The 17,661-nt window shown below is 60.6% G+C and overlaps 1 protein-coding gene across 1 annotated transcript; it reads left to right on the top strand.

The window, feature by feature from the left end:
* Positions 1-5,063: 5,063 nt before the first annotated feature.
* Positions 5,064-9,410, top strand: LOC104567252 (nuclear receptor ROR-beta). The gene is made up of 9 exons (XM_088526841.1): positions 5,064-5,148; positions 5,238-5,379; positions 5,794-6,207; positions 6,426-6,547; positions 6,727-6,859; positions 7,578-7,685; positions 7,887-7,997; positions 8,482-8,594; positions 9,081-9,410. Exons 2-9 carry the CDS (start codon positions 5,367-5,369, stop codon positions 9,240-9,242), a joined length of 1,176 nt encoding a protein of 391 aa, XP_088382967.1. The 5' UTR covers positions 5,064-5,148; positions 5,238-5,366; the 3' UTR covers positions 9,243-9,410.
* The last annotated feature ends 8,251 nt before the right edge of the window (positions 9,411-17,661 follow it).

Raw genomic sequence — 17,661 nt, 5'->3', positions numbered from 1 at the left:
CCTCATCCCGAGCGCGCGGTGCCGCCCCGCCGAGCGCCGCTGCCTTTTTCCCGGCTCAGCCGTGTTCCGGATGCACCCACAGGCTGCAGGACCGGGGGGTCATGGTGGCACTTTTCCCAACGGACGGCTTTTCTCCGGAGCGTGAGCCCAAGGCCCCAGCGCCGCCGGGTGCTGCCGGATGGATTTGCTCCCTGTTTTTCCTCCCTCGGGGCCGCTCTGGGCTCTCTCCCGGGGGGATGCTGGGCGCTGCGCTCGCCGGGCGCATCGGGAAAGCGGCGTGCCGTGGAGCGTGCCGGCCGCCGGCCGCCTTGTCCCAGTGACCTAGATCTGTCATTGGAAAATCAGAGGGGGCGGAGGAGGAGCTTCCTCTCCCGTTCGGAGCGGCGTGTGTCCGCTCGGGAGGCCAACGGAGCGTGGCCACCGACGCTGCCCTCCTGCCCTCTCTGGTGCCGACAGGGATGGGAAGTTGCCGGTGGATCTCGCAGGGATGCGAGCACTGTCGCCAGCGTCGGGGATCTTGGCTCGGTCGGGCACTCAGAGCCATCCCGCTGTCCTCAGGGAGCATCTGGGAGGGTGGCGGGACCTCAGGGTGCCCTGGGGCTGGAGGAGATGCCGGGAGCTCCTGCAACGGCCCCGCGGGCTGGAGGCGCCGCTGTCCCGCGCTGCCCGTGCCCCGCGGCCGCGCGCTCGGCACAAGCTATTTAAAGCAGCGCGGAGGGCTAAGCCGCACGGTGTTATTGGGTGCAGTGAGCGGAGCGGTGCTCAGAGCCTTTATTTAGTTCCCTGCAGGGATCATTTCCCCCCCCGCCCCGCTCCGGTTTAGCTTTCCGCCTCCCGGCTTAGCCCCAGCTCGCCGGGCAGGTCCGGGTTTGCAGCACTGGCTCTTGGCCGCGGTGGTGCCGGGCGTTTTGGGGCCACCCGGCTGTCACGCGTGTCCCCAAGCCCAACACGCCCTGGCTGCTCACTTGCCAAAGGCTCCATGCAAAGAGCCGGCTCCAGGCTGGGCTGGGGAGAGCTGCTGAAGCCAAGATGCCGACCCTGGGCACGGAGCAGGGATCTGCTGGCATGAACCCCGCCGAGGGCAAACCCAGTTCTGTTCCATCTGCATCCAGGGCTGAAAACTTCCAGGCGATCCCTGCGGCGAGCCGGGCGCCCCGGCAGGCCGGTCCTTGCGTAACGGCCGCTCTCCCGCCGGGCTCGCTCGGCCGCGCGGAACCGCCAGCGCCCGCCCCGCGCCCCCCCTCCCGCCTGGACTTTGCCCCGCGCGGCCGGAGCCGCCGTGCGCCCGGCGCCCGTGTCCGTGTCCTCGGGCGCCTGCGCCCGGTTAGGAATTAACGGAGAGCGGGGAGGTGCCCGGGGGCACCGGGCGCCCCAGGGCGACGCTTTGGGTTCAGCAGGTTGGAGCGGAGCTGCCAGGCGTTGAGCGGCCGGGCAGATCTGGCCGGCTGATAATTCCCTTTTATTTTTCTTTCCGATGACAGCCGTCCCCGGAGGCCGGCGGCCGCGTTAGCGAAACCTAATCGAGGCTAATGAGGCAGCACGGGCGGCTCGCGCGGAGCGGCACGACCGGCCGCCGCTCCCGAGGGCTGACGTTTCCCGGCCTGCGGCTGCTCCGGCCACATCCAGAGCCTGGGAACTCGCCGCTCCGGCAGCCGAGCCTGGAGCGGCCGTGTCCTCCCTGCGGGAAAGGCCGGAGCGCGCCCGCCCGCCGTGCCCTTGGCCGGGTGGCGAGGGGGGGGCTCTGCCGCTAATTGCCCCTCGCTGCCCGTGCCCGGAGGTGCCGCGTCCGGCACCATCGATCCGCGGGAGCCGTGCGGGGCGCAGACCTACTTTCCCAGCAGGACGGCCGGTAATGAGGCTGCCGGCCCGAGGGAGCCCCAGGGCCGGTCCCCAATGTGGGGGGAGGGAGCGGCCACGGGGGCACCGAGCCTGATCGAGTTTTGGTCCATGAGGCCCCATTTGCCTCCGGCATCGACATGGGATGTCCCAAGCCCTCGCACTGCCCTCGGAGAAGCTCCAAGGCCAAAAGTCCCTGGGCACCGAGGTCTTCCTGGCGCAGGGTCCGCGCTCCTCTCGCCTGTAGCCCTAGGCCCCGGTCCCACTGGCACTGGCTGCCTGAGCTGGGGATCTTTGGGAACATCCACGCGCTGGGAGATGCCATTGGAGTGGGTTCACCCTGGTGCCATTCCCTGGGCTGGGGATACAGGGTGGGAGCCGGGGTATCTTCCCGGGGTGCTGAGATTTCCGGGGTGTGCAGGGCAGGGCCGGGCAGCGGCAGGACGGGCTGCGCACGGTCCCTGCCACCAAACACACAGCGGGGAGAGGGGACGCGAGCGGCCGGCGCTGCCACCGCGGGCGGCTTCGACCCGTCCCGGGGCCGCGGGAAGGGTTAACGGGGCCGCGCGCGTTACATAAGGGCGGCGTTGAGCGCGCGGAGCCGAAAGTGTGTCAGTAGGGCAGGATTATGGCACGCGGGGCTGCCGGAGCGGCGGGCCGCGCCGCCAATGCCGGCCGCGCTCCGGGCCCCGCGCGCGGGTTACATAAGCGCCGCAGCCGCTGCCAGTGTTGGGCAAGGCGTGTTGACGGGGGGAGGAGAGCAAATACCGCAGCGGGGACATTTTAATTGCCGGCTCGGCTGGTTTGTTTATCTATTTGCAGCCTCTGGCGGGTGAATTTTCCCCTCTTTCCCAATGGGAGGTTTTGTTGCTCCCCTTGGAAGAAGGGGAAACCGAGGCAGGGACGTGCTGGGGTCAGGAGGGTCCCTGCACTGGAGCTTGTTGGGGCTGGAAGGAGGCGAGACAGGCTCGGATGGAGTCTGGATCCGCCTTTTGGAGAGGCACCGCTTTCCCGCGTTCCCGCGTTGGGAGGTGCCAACCGGGCAGCCGGATCCCTGTGATTCAGCCAGGAGTAATGACCGGAGCGGCAATTAAAAGCTGTGCCCGGTTTTAATTGTCCCAAAGCCAGAGCCAAAGCTGTATCCCCACGTCAATCCCTTGGGACTGAGCCCCTAATAGCCCATCAGGTGCCCAGCGTTAGCATGTACTAATTACCAGGATGCAATATTCCCAATTGGAGCCCAGAGAGGCTCCTGGCATGGAAATAATCCCACACCATCTTATTCCATCCCTCCCTCCTTACCCAGTGGAGAAGCCACGTGCTTCAAACTGATGCCCAGCTCCAGAACCTGGGACCGGCAGCGCCTTTCCCTAAGAACCTGCCCTCTGCCCCCTTCTCCGAGGGCATCACCGGCTGGGATGTGGCACCTTGTCCCTGTCATCCTGGGCCAAACATCCCCATTGTGCCCGTCCTGCTGCCCGCCGGCCACTTTCGGAGTGCAGAAGGGAACGTTTCGGGCCGGCCGTGCCGGGAAGGCGTGACGGGCGCGCGGGGCGATTGCGGGGCAGGGAGTATCGGGCTGCGGGCGCGGGGCGAGGCGGGACACCGGGACGCATCACCCGGCGGTCCCAATTACGTTGCACAAGGAGCGGCGCTTCCTGCCGGGGCGGCTCCGCTGCGGAGCCAGCGGGATGCTCGGAGCGGCCCTCGGAGCCCGCCCATACAGGGACATTAGCTATAGTGGGAATGGGGATATAGCGGGAGTATAGTGGGAATGGGGATATAAGGGCAATATAATGGGGATATAGTAGGAATGGGGATATGGTGGGAATGGGGATATAGTAGGAATATAGTGGGAGTATAGTAGGAATGGGAATGTAAGGGCAATATAGTGGACATATAGTGAGAATGGGGATGTAGTGGGAATATAGTGGGAATGGGGATGTAGTGGGAATATAGTGGGAATATAGTGGGAATGGGGATATAGTGAGAGTATAGCGGGAATATAGTGGGAATGGGGATATAACGGAAATATAGCAGGGATATAGTAGGAATGGGGACATAAGGGGAATATAGTGGGGATATGGAAACATAGTGGTGATATAGTAGGAATGGGGATATGGTGGGAATATGGTGGGAATGGGGATATAAGGGGAATATAGTGGGAGTATAGTAGGAATGGGAATGTAAGGGGAATATAGTGGGGATATGGGAATACAGTGGTGATATAGTGGGAACGGGGATATGGTGGGAATGGGAATATAAGGGGAAAATTGTGGGGATATGGGAGGAATGGGGATATAGTGCGGATATAGTGGGAATGGGAATACAAGGGGAATACAGTGGCCTTTTGCAGCCAAAACACTCCCTGCTCCGGGCCGCAGCTGCCCCTGCAAACACCGTCCGCGCGAGGACGCGGCCGCCGGGCAGAAGGGAATTACCCGAGCCGGGGATTTGCCCGGGCCCAGCAGTTCTTAAATATCCGTAATCTGCCCGCGGGGTTTATTTTGGTGCGGGCGCAGAGCGCGGAGGCGCCCCGCGCGCGGCAGCGGGGCCAGATTAGGGGCCGCGGAGATGCCGGGCGTCACGTAGGAGCCTCGCGGCCGCTCCGTCCCCCCGCGGCTCCGCGGGCGCCGGGAGGAGGGCAGAGCCGCCCTTGATCCGGGGGCGGCGAGGGAGGACGAAGCCTCTTAGCGGCTCAGCGCGGCCGGAGCCGCAGCGCGGATTTGCGGGGGGAAGGGATTCAGCCTCCGGAGCCACCGCATCGCTCCTGGCGTTTTTAACTTGGAGCGGGGAGAGGCCCCGATCCGTGGTGCAGGACCAGGAAAGGTCCCCAGGACATCATGGGGAGATGGATGTGGAGGAGATGTGCAGGATAGCGGTGCCCCGTGGTGCCGGGTTCTGGGTATCCGGGGGTGCCGCAGCTCTGCCCGCTTTGGCTCCGGCGTTTTCCTTGCCGGAGGGTTTGTAGGATGCGGGGAGGGCTGTGAGGCACCCACTGTCTTGTTCCCCTGTGGAGAGACCCCAAAATTCACATGCCGTGGGGAGGAAAGAGGGGAGCGCTCCTGCAAGGGGATTCAGGCAGGGATGGAGCACCAGCGCGAGGCATCCCTTTGCTTCTACGCTCCAAAATGGGTTTGGGGGCTGGTTTTCACCCTTCTCCTCAGCCCCTTCGGCAGCCACCATCGCTGAGCTTCCCTGTTTTGTCCCCCTCTCCTTGCTGCAGCCCAAATCGAGGTGATCCCCTGCAAAATCTGCGGGGACAAGTCCTCAGGGATCCACTACGGCGTCATCACGTGCGAGGGCTGTAAGGTGAGCGGTGGGTCCCTGCGCCCGGGCGGGCGCCCGCGGGGCGTCCCCGTGCCCGGCGGGTCCCTCAACCCTCCCGCCGCCGCTCGCAGGGCTTTTTCCGGAGGAGCCAGCAGAACAACGCGAGCTACTCCTGCTCCCGGCAGCGCAACTGCCTCATCGACCGCACCAACCGCAACCGCTGCCAGCACTGCCGCCTGCAGAAATGCCTGGCGCTGGGAATGTCGCGGGACGGTGAGTAGGGACCCCCGGCTCGGCTGGAGCAGAAGGGCATTGGAGGGAGACAGGGGGTTGGGGAATAACGAGGCTGTTCTCCCTGCCTGATGTTGGGCCCTGGGAATGTTGGGTCCAGAATGAGCTGGCAGTTTCCTGAGGGGTGTTTGGGAAGGATCCAATTGGGGCGTTTTTGGCATCGAAGCCTGTGAGCTTCTCCCGTCAAAATGCATCAGCTGGGATGTGGGTTTAGAGCTGCTCGGGAGTGGTTTGGAAGGGGTTAAACTGCGGCGTTCCTATAGGAAAACAGAAATGGATTCTGTTCGATTTGACCCAGAATTGCTGCTGGGGGGGTTGCTCTCACTGGGTTTATAAAGCCCCAAGCGAGGAGCTCCTCTGAGCTCCCCTAACGGCGCCGCTTGTGCCCCCGGGCAGCGGTGAAATTCGGCCGCATGTCCAAGAAGCAGCGGGACAGCCTGTACGCTGAGGTGCAGAAGCACCAGCAGAGCCAGGAGCAGGGCGGCGTTCCCAAGGATGAGCCGGAGCCGCTCGGCCGTGTCTACACCACCAGCGTGAGCAGCGGCCTCTCCGACCTGGACGACATCTCCACGCTGTCCGACGGGCTCCTCTTCGACTTCCCCCTCACGCCGGACGGCGGCGGCGCCTACTACAACCTGGACCTGCTGGCGTCGGCGCAGCCCTCGCCCGACCCGTCCAGCCTGGACGTGGCCGAGGCCGCGCTCATCAAGCAGGAGTCGCTCTACGAGCTGATGCTGGAGCCGGCGCTGCTGGCGCACGGCGCGCTCGAGGGCGGCCCGCTGGCCACCGAGGTCTCCGTCCTCGAGATCGGTGAGCGCCCGCGCGAGCTGAGCCCCGAGGCAGCTTGCTGCATGGGTGGCTCTGCATCGCTGCCCCCGTTGGTGTCCCTTTCCCCCTGACGCCTCCAGTCGTGGGTCCCCGCAGCCCTCGGGGCCACCTGCACCAGGCCAGGGGGGTGGCCCTGGGCAAGCGGGGACGTCCCTGCGGTTCGGCAGCCACTGCCACCGGCCACCGCGCTCGCCTTGCAGAGCGGATCGCGCAGAACGTGGTCAAGTCGCACCTGGAGACGTGCCAGTACACGGCGGAGGAGCTCAAGCGGCTGGCGTGGACGCTCTACAGCCCGGAGGAGATCCGCGCCCTGCAGAGCAAGGTGACAGCCGCCACCACGAGCGCCCCGTCACCCTCCGCCCCTCTGCGGGGACACGCGGGGCCGCGGAGCCGCTCCGGAGCCGGCGAGCTTCCCTCAGCTGCTCCCTGGCTCCGCGCAGCGGGGAGGGGGCTGGACGGGGCTGCCGGGGCGCCGCGGTGACGTCCCCGCCGTCCCTGCAGAGCTGCGAGGCCATGTGGCAGCAGTGCTCGCTGCAGATCTCCAACGCCATCCAGTACGTGGTGGAGTTCGCCAAGCGCATCGACGGCTTCATGGAGCTCTGCCAGAACGACCAGATCATCCTCCTCAAAGCCGGTAAGAGCCGCGCGTCCCGCCGGCCCCATCACCAGCCCCTGCGGCACTGCCAGGGGCTCCCACTGCCTTTTCTGCAGTTTTCTGCACGTTTTTCGTGCTCTCCGAGCCCCCTGGCCATTGCCTTGGTCCCTTCGTGGCACTCGCCACCTTCCTGACGGTTTCTTTGTGGCCGTGCGAGATGTGATGTTTTCCCTAAAGCCTTGAGACCTTTGGAAGGAAAACGCTGCCCAAACGGGAGCTGCTTTTTTAGCCTCCTTTTATAGGGGCAGAGCAGGGGCGCAGTGGGGACGCTCTCCCTGCCCAGGTGCCCTGCATGCGCCCAGATCACGGTGCAACAACGTGTCCCCAGCCCAGGGCTGCCGCGCTGGAGTTCATATTTTTTTTAAAATTTGTTTCTTCCCTTTTTCCTTGTGTTTTGTTTTCACCCTCTCTCGGTGCTCCATCACATTGCTCCATCCCACCGATCGCCCTCTGTTTCCGGATGCTCAATGCCTGGATAATACTTCCCCTTGATGAAATACTGTGGTTGTGATTGGAAGCCTAAGGGGGTGGGAATAGAAAAACAAAACAAAACAAAAAAAACACATGAAATTGGATCTGTTTCTCTAAACGCTTTGCTCTTGGGAATTAACAATTTGGACTTCCAATTTGCGTTGGTTTTTTTTCCTTGGCTTCTTTTCTGTGGTGCTGGGCCCACGGCAATGCCCGCTCCCACCAGGATGCCTGGAGGTGCTGCTCATCCGCATGGCGCGCGCCTTCAACCCGCTGCACAACACGGTGCTCTTCGAGGGCAAGCACGGCGGCGCGCACGTCTTCAAGGCGCTCGGTAAGGGCCGCTCCGCGCGCCCGCCCCGGGCCCTTCCTCTCCCTCGGCGCCCGGGCGGCCTCATGGGCTTCGCGGCCTGGTTACTGCTGCGCGGTGGCATCTCCCTTCCTGGGGACAAGCCGAGGCTCCGCGGAGCCCTGGGCATTGCCCGACGGGTTAGGGGACACCAGTGACGTGTCCCTCTCCCCGTGTCCCCGTTAGGCTGCGACGATCTCATCAGCGCCGTCTTTGAGCTGGGCAGGAACCTGTGCCGGCTCCAGCTGTCGGACGAGGAGATCGCCCTCTTCACAGCCGCCGTCCTGCTGTCCCCGGGTGAGCGGGGACACGAGGGAACCGGGGGGCACACGGGGCGCTGCCGCGGCGCCCCGAGCCCCAGTGCGACCTGTGGGTGGGCGCCCGGGCAGGGGCCACCCTGGAATCTCGGTGGGGTGAATGTCCTCAGCAGAAGGTCTAAGGCAGTGCTGGGAAAGGAGGATGAGGAGCTCCAGCAGGAGCAGCCCCTTTGGCCGCAGGCTCCGCGGACTCCGGAGGCACACCGGAGGTGCCTGGATGTCGTGCTGGAAAAAGCTGAGGAGCTGGGAATGTTCAGGGAACGTTAAAACCCACCTGGTGCTGGAGGCCTCGGCATCCCACCCCCAGGGCTGGGGCTGGGGAGCTGGCGGCAGCGCAGGGTTCGTCAGCCGTCCCCAAAAACACCCTGAGGAGCGAGCAGGTGTCGGGAGAGCCGTGCAATGCGCCCTGCGGGATGGAGGTCCTCTCCGCAGCACTGACTGGGCCGTGGTCACTCTCCCCCTAGATCGCCCTTGGCTGACGGAGTCCAAGAAGGTGCAGAAGCTCCAGGACAAGATCTACATAGCCCTGCAGCACGAGATCCAGAAGAAACACTCTGCTGAGGACAAGCTCTCCAAGGTAGCGGTGCTGGGTGCTGGCGGCCCGGCCGGAGCAGCATCTTTGTGGGTCTGGCTCACGCTGGGGACGGGGACACCCTAAGGCTGGTGACATGTTGTGGGGTGGCTTTTGTCTTAGCCACACTCAATACAGGTGCCTCTGCCAGAGCTTGTTCTCCATGCACTGGCACATCCCTGCCGGAGGAGGAGGAGAGTCTCTCCTTCCAAGCACTGGGCATCTCCAGGGCTTCCAGGAGGGGTCTAGACCATGCTGGTGGAGACACCCATGGCCAGGCTGACCATATCTAGGGAAATGTCCATTGCTGCCTGGGCTCTCCTGTTCCCAGAGCTCTGTAGTGACAGTGAGATGACCCCAAACACAGAAATTATGGCCAGTGCAGCTCCCCAAATCCACTCCCATGGCTCCAAATGATGGGCCGTGCCAATGCCAGGTAGGGCTGACAGGGAACGAAGTTTTCACCGGCTCCATCTCTTTGTTTCCCTACAGATGGTTTCCAAGCTGCCCTTGATGAAGACGATTTGTAATCTGCACTTGGACAAGCTGGAGTTTTTCCGGCTCCTGCATCCGGAGACCGCTATGAACTTCCCTCCGCTCTACAAGGAGGTCTTCAACTCAGAGCTGCAATACAGCGACCCGCGGGAGAGCTAAGGCCCGGGGCGGCCAGCGCCCTTGGAGCTCCCAAAGCCTGGAGATGAACTAAACTTCAGAGGTTTGGGGCAGCTTATTTAAACCGAATAATCAAACCCAAGAGAACCTGTGGGGTCGAGGGAGCTCCCAGGCCCCGTTTCCTCGCTGTGGATTGCAATAGCTCTTGAATGTAAAGCACCTTGAAGGAAAAGCAACCTGACTTTGCCATACCAGTGAAATGAATGTGAAATCTCCTCCTGGGAGAGGAGATGCTCCTGTAAGTAGCAAGGTACCGACACCCCCGACGCGCATGGACCCGCGGGAGAGCACAGCCCCAGGGCCCGCGCTGCCCAGCTCCCGTCTTTACTTTCAAACGCCCAAGGCAAAAGCATGGGATGAAGAAAGGGCAATGCGGACTGGTCCGATATGGATGGGGGCAGCCGTCTGCTCCCGGCTGGAAGCTCTGCTTTATTCCTGGTCGCCCAGCACAGCTGAAGATGCCAAGGAGGTGGATCCAGCACCGGGTCTCCTTGCAGAGTGGGCTGGTTTTGGGAGAAGGAGTCCCAACGAGACGGGAGAAGCTTTGCAGGGTCTCCGTACCCTCCCGGGGACTCTTTGCCCAAAAGCAAGGCCAGCCGAGGCTGCTCGGTCAGGAAGGCTGCCCTTCCCCGCTCCGGCTGTCTGGAAACGCTGCGTTTCGGAGCAGGTTCGGCAGGTCTGCCCACCTCACGTGTTTCTGTTTTTCTCTCTGATTTTGAGGGTTTCTCAAGGAGAGGGGCTTTGCCCTCGTGTTTGTGGCCAAACCTCAGCTCCTGCAGCGGTGCCGGTGCGTCGGCTCGGGCGCTGCTCCCTCGCGCGTCATCGCAAGCAGCGGCTCTCGGCGAGCCGGGCTGTCGCACTTAGGGTTTTAGAGACCTCTGCAAATCTTTCCTGTGATCCTGGCATCCCAGAGTAGCTTTCGTGGCCTTTCCTCCTCCCAGTCTAAAGCCAACCCTGCCGCTATGTCCCCTCTTCCCATCACAGGCCCCACGAGGAGCTCTGTATTTGCCTCTTCTTCAGGTCAACTTGGACTCTGTTTTTTCCCTTTTTGCTCTCTGCTACTGGTATTTGGGAGGTTATCCTCCATTTAGCAGTACCTGGGAGCTTTTTAAGAGGAGAAGCCCCCTTTTGAGGCAGGGGGAAGTGAAAGGTCCTTTAGCCCAGAAAGTTGTGGTCTGGTCTGGACCCACTGCTCCCAGCTTAGGGGGCTCGGAAGGAGAAGGGATCGTTCGTTCTAGGGAACGTCGCCAACTCCTTCCCTTGGCCGGCTGGGTCGCTCGAGGGATTCGCCCACCAGGCTCTGCCGATGATTTTTCAGTCCCTGTTCTTGCTCCTCCTGCAACGAATGCCAAAAAGCTACACAGGAAAGAAAACCTGCTGCGACGCAGCCCCGCTTTCTGCTGACAAAGGGCTAAATCGCCAAGTTCTTTCCCTGCTTTGCATTGATTTCTCACACGTACAACCACATCCTCCGGCAGCTTCTAGCATCGCCGAGCGCAAAGCCAAAACCGTCGACTCCGTCGTCGCACCCCCCGAACCAAACGAGCTTTATTAGCAATGGCCGTAGATATTGGCACTTTCCAGACTTCCCCAGGGAGAACATGGACCAAACTCATTCAGGGAAGACTCGCCAGGAAGCCGCTGGGATTCCTGCAGGGAAAAGCTGAGGAAAAGCTCAGCAATCCGCTCTTTTCCCAGCGGCCGGGCGCTTTCGGGGTTTGTCCGCCGCTGTCCGAACTGCTTATCGGAGCATATCAGATGTTGGCAGCCTCCTTTCTTCCCTCGATGTCGTCACCCCCGCGTCTCCGGGGAAGGCTGCTGGGCGGCCGCTGGCCCGTCACAGTGTTGAGTGCCAATACGTTGTTCTCCGATGCAGTGTTAGCCGGGCTGGGGATGTGCCGAGCTCGTTTCCTTTCCCCCTCCAACCTTGGATCCTAAAGCTTTATGGAAGTGAAAAGTCAGTATTGCCTTTTTCGTCTCGAGGGTTGTGCCTTTTTTTAAAAAAAGTCATTTCCAACAGCACCGTTCGCTTCCTGGCTCCTCTCCTAGGGGAGACAGGCCATGGGGAAAGTGCTCGAGAGGGCGAATGTGCTTTGCGGGGGGTCTCCATCGATGCCCCCCCTGCAGAAAGGGCAGGCCCTCTCTCAGCGCAAAGAGCTGCGGGTGTTTTGAAATGTTCAGGAAAAAAAGCACATACCCTTCCACGTCCTTGGTATTCGCCAACCACCACGCACCATGGTACACGTCACCGTTTTCATTTCATCGGCAAAGACAACAAGAAAGCACCTTAAATCAGGAAAAGACTGAGCCCTCGCCACGAGCTTTGGACGCAGCAGCTCTGTGTTGGGAGAGATTTGGTATTCTGAGCAATAAAAGCCCATGTGGGAATCGAAGGGCGACTGGAAGTATTAGACACTGATAACCCAGCCTGCTAGAAGGGCAGGAACCAGCACTTTTAACTTCTTTTTAAAGGAAAGGACTGGATGATTAAGTGATGTCTTGGGAGGTCTGAACCGGTTTTTTACCGGGAGCGGAGTGCAGGGTTCCACCTCCCGAGGGCCCAAGGAGAGCGGGTCGCGTCGGGCGCCGGGTTCTCCTGCCGCCGGAGCAGGACGGGGCCGCGCAGCGAAGCCCCGCGGCACCCGAGCGGGTTTCAGCCCGCGCCTTGTGCCACGCGGCGCCGCGGTCCCTTCCTGCGCCCGCGCGAGAGCTGCGGCTTCCGGCATAGGGACAAATCACGGATTCTTTTTTAGGGAAAGGCTGGATGAACGGGTAGGAATGTCCAAGCCTGGAGGCAGCGGGAGGTTCCTGCGCCTCCGCTCCCGCCCGGCCGCGGCGGAGTGCCCAGGACCAAAGCAGGGAGATTTCCTCCTCCTGACCAAGCCGCATGCGGCCAGCGGAGCCCTGAGGCCACAAACGCGGCCAGGCGCTCAGTCCTCAGCGTCCCGGAGAAACGTTCCCCTCCCGCCGGCCGCCAGACGCTTGGCCGCTTTATTTTAAGAGGTAGCGAAGCTAAAGGCTCCCTTTAGGGGGACGACCTCAGCAGCGAGGGATTTCTCTTTTCCAGATGAAGATTAATTTTGTGTTCGTTTGTTTGCTATGGCAGTTTAGCTGAGTGTGCATTTCCACCTCCAGAACCCTCACACTGTGTATAAAAAATGGATAAAATATATAATAATATATATTCTTGTGAATGTTGGTGCAAAAGAGAAAATATATAAAGTTTCAGTCGGTTTTATGTTATTTTTATCTATATGAATGAAAGGAAGAAATGGAGAACATTTTTTCCATCTGGCACCCCCCCTACACACACCTACCTGTAGATACCAACAGGTTTTATGGAAATGTTTTACTTTTTAGACTTAGGAACATGCTTCTGTTCTCATTGAATGTTCTGTCTTGTAAGATTGTAATTTCTATTTTTTTAAAGAAAAGAAAATAACTAAATAATAAAACTTCCTCTTTTCAGACCAGTCAGCTAGGAAGGGAGGGCAAGGGAGGGAGAAATCTTTATTTAAGGACAAAAGCTTTGTCTGAATTTTTCATGACATGAAATAAAAAGTAATATAATGTATGGAAGAATAACTTTTTATTGAGGTGTATTCTATAGGCATATAGCTGTATGTTGCACAAAATTTACAGGAAGAAAAATAAAGTCTGTTTTGCAAGGTAAAAAAAAAAAAAAAAAAGTAATCCTGGGGGAAGTAGTGGCTGTGATTCTGCATTTCAGCAAACGGGGAGGCTGCAGGCAAAGCCCTCAGTCAGTGAAAGACCTTGAGTTTGCTTGAGCTGGCTCTGGACCAAGGCCTAATCGGAGCTGTCACCCAGCACAGTACACACAAGGCTAAATTTTAGCAATTTTAAGGTATTATTGGTTCACTTCAACTCAGCACGCACTGCCGGGCCTTGGGGAGCTGGTGCTGAGACAGGATTTGTGCCTCGTCCAGGTGCGTCGGGGCTGGAAACCTCCCGTGGACACAGCACGCTGCTTCCACGCATCTCCCATGGGGTTTCCCGCATGGAAAATGGGGCCTGGGGACGGACTCCGCTTGGGAAAGCGCCGCCGAACCACGGCTTCTCCAGCGGGATGCAGATGGCCCCTGTGCGTGTTAAACGCACAGATCTTCCTCCCCTTTCCCCCTTAGTTTGCCCCGAGAAGCCCCTTGGCCGCGAGCTGCTCCGCTCCCCGGGCAAACCCGAAGCAGCCGCTGTTCCCCGAGCCAGGACCAACGGGAACCGGTGCTGCGGCCAAGGGGACAAACCCGCTGTGAGCGGCGTGGGAGGGTGCGGGGCTTCCTTGAAAAAATACAATCTTTTTCCAGGTGAATCACAGTTTTTTGGGGGTAAACATTTTAAAGAGTTGGGGAAAGCTGTTTAAAATTTCTTGGCAAAGCTCTATCTTTGCGATGAGAGACGCCCATGGGGAGCTGCCTTGGAGCCCTGGGAATGAAGCCGCGGGGATTTGCTGGGATGAGCGGAGCGGCCGCGCGGGATTTGCCGTCCCGGACAACGGGTCCCTGGGCCTGGCTGCAGGCCCCGCAGCGCTGGGTTTGCTGGGGCGGGGTGACCTCTGCTGGCGCGGATAGAACATTCCCTGGATAGAGCATTCCCTGGATAGAGCATTCCCTGGATAGAACATTCCCTGGATAAAGCATTCCCTGGATGAAACATTCCCTGTGTTTCTGCCATCCTCCCGGACGGCGCCGTCCCGCTCCCCTATCCCGGGCGCCAAGGGGGACGCGGGGCCTCCACCCTGGGCGGGACCCCTGGAGCCTCCAACTTGTGGCAGCCCCCAAGCCCTCTATTTGGGGGAATTTCGGGGCTTTTGGGGGGATTTTGCCCAAACGGGGCCCGCGTGCGCGCGCGTGGCAGCCCCGGCCGCGGCGTCGCCTAATGGCGGGCTCAAAACCACCACCTGGAAGGCGGGTTCCGAGCAGAGCAGGGCCCATAAAGTAGGGAATTGATACGGGGGGATAAGGGAATATGGCGCTTCCGTAGATCCCGTAATTCAGATTTGGAGGCGATTTGTCCGTTAACCGCAACGGCCCCGGCGGCAGCGGTCCCCCGCGCGCCCCGCTGCGCCTCACCCTTCTGTCCCTCCCCGCGCCCCGTAGTCAGTGTTAGGGCGCGCCCCAGCCAACGCCCGCCGCGGGAGGGCTCCTCACGTGACGGGCGAGAGGGGCGCCGCGGGGAGCGCTGGGAGTTGTAGTCCACGCCCTCCCGGCGGCTCCCGCGGCAGCGCCCGGCGGGACTCTCTTTCCCAGCGCGCCCCGCGGCTGCGCGGAGGGCTCGGGGGAGCGGCGCTCCGGCGGCGGCGGGAGGTCGGTAAGCAGCGGCTGCAGGTCTGGCCTGTGAGCGGCCACGGGGCCGACGGGGGCGACCCCGGGCTAATGGGGGCGGCCGTGTCCTCGTGGGAGGGGGCGATAAGGGGCCGCCCCGGCGGGGCGGGGGGAAGCGGAGCCGGGTTGGGGACGAAACGGGTTGGGAATAACGGAGCTGCCTCAGAGGAGGCCGGGAGCACCGGGGATAGCCCGGCAGGAGGAGGGGGACAGTCCGAGGGGGACAGCAAGGAGTTAATGGGGACAGTCGGGACAGGGAGGTGACAGAGAGGGGTCAAGGGACAGTCCGGGGAAGGGTGAGGGACAAGGAGGGGTGAATGGGGGCAGTCTAGGGTGGGGGGACAAGGAAGGATCAATGGGGACAGCGTGGGGGGCAGCAAGAGGAGAAGCTGCAGAGACAGCGTCGGGACAGGGCAGCGCTGGGAGGGACAGGCTGGGGTGGGGGCACCGCAGGGTGCGATAAAGCAACGGATTGAGCTGGAAAACGCCCTCGTTAGGGAGGGGTGTTGGGGACAGGTCTGGGGGGAGTTGGGGACAGCACTGCTGTAAAGGAGGGTGTTGGGGACATTTGGGACAGCCCTGGTGTAGGGGATCGTGTTGGGGGACAGCCATGGTGTAGGAGACACTGTTGGGGCCATCCAGGGTGGCCCTGGGGAGCCGCGTGGCATGGGGGTGCTGGGGATGGTCCTGGTGGGGCAGCGTGGGGCTGGCAGCCGGGGGCAGGACAGCGCGTCGGGGCCACCACCTGGGAGGAGGTTTTGGGGCCAGCGCCTGCACGGGGAGGAATCGGGGCCAGCCCTGGTGGGAGCAGCTATCGGGGGCAGAGGTATCGGGGACACCTGCAGGCGCCGTGTCCCCATGCGGCTCCGTGGCGGCTGCGCGGGCGCCGCTCCGGCCTCCGCGGCAGTTACGGACACCCCAGCTGCATCCGCCGGCCCCTGGTAGAGATGCGAGCGGGGTTTGCGTTTTATCTCATTGAGCTTTGTAATTCTGGGAGCATTAATTAGCTTCAGAAGCTCTTTTCCTGCTTGTGATGAAGAGAGAGGTAATGTAGAAACGAAGCAGGAAATTAATGTCATTTATTTGCTTTTTAGTGTCAGTCTGGACAAGCTAATCTTGTTGCTGCTGCCTGCGACCCAGGTCCCCTGTGTCAGGCCAGCACGAGTAGGTGAAAACGGGTGGAATCGTTCCCTGGACACGTGTGTGTTTGGGCATTCCCTCTTTAGCTCTGCGATTCCCCCCTTGGGTGACTTTGTTATGAAAGTAGTTGTATTGCAGTCGGTGTTTGTCAGCTCAGCGTCCCGTGGTACCTACACTGAGACTTCTACCGCCTGTCGCAGCAGCCGATGTGGCTTGGAAACAGCCCACGAGAGACCCAGGGGAATCGCTTCCCCCCAGGCTGCCCTGGCCGGCTCCGCGACAGGAGCTGACGGGAGGGAGGGCAGCAAAAACCCCGCAAAGCCCACGAAGGCCCAGGAGGCTCCGGCACCGTCCAGCGGCCCTGACTGACACGGGAGGCCCCGGACTTGCCAACTTCATTGTTCCCCTGCGCGTTTTCGCAGCAGAATGTTGTTATAACCAGGATCCGCGTTCCCGCTGGCCTGGCTGCTCCCTCGTCCACACTGGGTGCCTTCTGGCAGGATGTTTTTCTGGCTGGTTTAGTTCTCCTGTCTGATTTGAAGCCCTGTAAGCGCCGTGCGGGCGTCACCGCTGCCCTGTGCTGCGAGGGGTGGCAGCGGGTGGCGGGGAGGGAAACACTGCCACGGGGGCTGGGGGGGACGGCGACGTTCCCAAGCCCAATGCTGGCGCCTGCCGGGGGAGCTTGGCTGCCCCGGGCGCTCTGGGAAGCTCTGGATAAGAGCTGGGCGTCCAAGTGTGGACCTGGGGATCCGCTGTGGACATGGAAGCAAAAATCTGAATGTAAAACAACACGGAGAATATCTTAAAATAAGATTCCAGGAGCTGGTGAAGGTGCTGGCGGCAAGGGAGGCTGTTGGGCACTTCTGCGCTTCGCTGGGAGATGGAAGAGGGTGCGAAAGAAGCCTGGGTCCCTCTGTGAGCCCAGTCTGAGGCGAGCTGCCCGACGCGGGTAGGTGGTTTTTATGGCAAAGCCGGACCCCAGTGCAGCTTCCCCACCTCCCTGGTCTATTCCTGCTCCAGGAAGAGAGGAAAGAAGGAGGAGAAGTGAATGACAAAGGCCAACAGTGAGAAATATCTGCAAATTTTCCAAGTACTTTGAATACTACATTTTATATCAACAGTCCTGCGTGCCTTGAGCAGCTTGCCACAGGTATTCCTGCCCAAAATCTTCCCGTATGGTTGATCTCGAAACATGTTTTACTCTGAAGTCCTGTTTGTGCTTCCTAGAAAAGCACTGAGGTGCATTTCTTGGCTCGAAAGTGCTGTCTCTCCAGGATGACACAGGACATTTTTACCTTTTTTATCTTTGAAACAGAGGCAAAGAAAAAGCTCCTTGTGTCTCCGGTGGGTCTTGCGAGTCGTGTGAGCTGGGTGTAAACCCTGGGGTTATTCACTGGCGCCTTGTGAGCGCGGTGGGGAAAGGAAGTCGGCTTCACACCGTGGTTTCCCTCCCATCCATCGTGTCCTCCCTTCCCAAATAATAATTGTATGTGAAGAAATCACTGCAGCAGAGGGTGCAGGATACAGGGTTTTATTGCTTGCTGGTTAAACTGAGAGCATTTCTATGAGCATAGAGGTTGTTTTTGTGCACCAGGTGAGCGGTTGGCTAGTACTCGTTTCCGTGCCTGTTGATCCATGAATCTGCTTCCTTAATCATGGCCCTGCAACTGAAGCTGGATTGGAAGATATTTAGGCTACGTGGTGCGGTTTTTCTCACCAAAGTTTCAGCCGTCAGCAGTATCAAACATCTCAGAGTCTTTCTGATCCCTTTTCCAACCAACTATCTGATGCCTCCAACCCCTTTTTAACTGCAGAAGGAGCAGAAAAGGGGAAATGAGTTGCTTTAAATCCCCCAAAACAGCTATCCTGATCGGAGCGCGGTGGCTGCTATAGATGTTGCAGACGGGCATGCTTTGGGCTTT

Source organism: Tinamus guttatus, unplaced genomic scaffold, assembly GCF_059628265.1.
Source record: "Tinamus guttatus ecotype Peru unplaced genomic scaffold, ASM5962826v1 Tinamus_guttatus_pri_ptg000254l, whole genome shotgun sequence".
NCBI lineage: Eukaryota > Metazoa > Chordata > Aves > Tinamiformes > Tinamidae > Tinamus > Tinamus guttatus.
Note: the sequence above shows the minus strand (reverse complement) of the source record. Positions and strands in the feature narration are given on the sequence as shown.

Excerpts from the sequence above, each read along its gene's own strand:
- LOC104567252 (XM_088526841.1), top strand. Across the intron at positions 6,548-6,726 it reads TCCGCGCCCTGCAGAGCAAG|AGCTGCGAGGCCATGTGGCA; the intron begins GTGACAGCCGCC and ends CCGTCCCTGCAG. Across the intron at positions 7,998-8,481 it reads CGCCGTCCTGCTGTCCCCGG|ATCGCCCTTGGCTGACGGAG; the intron begins GTGAGCGGGGAC and ends CTCTCCCCCTAG.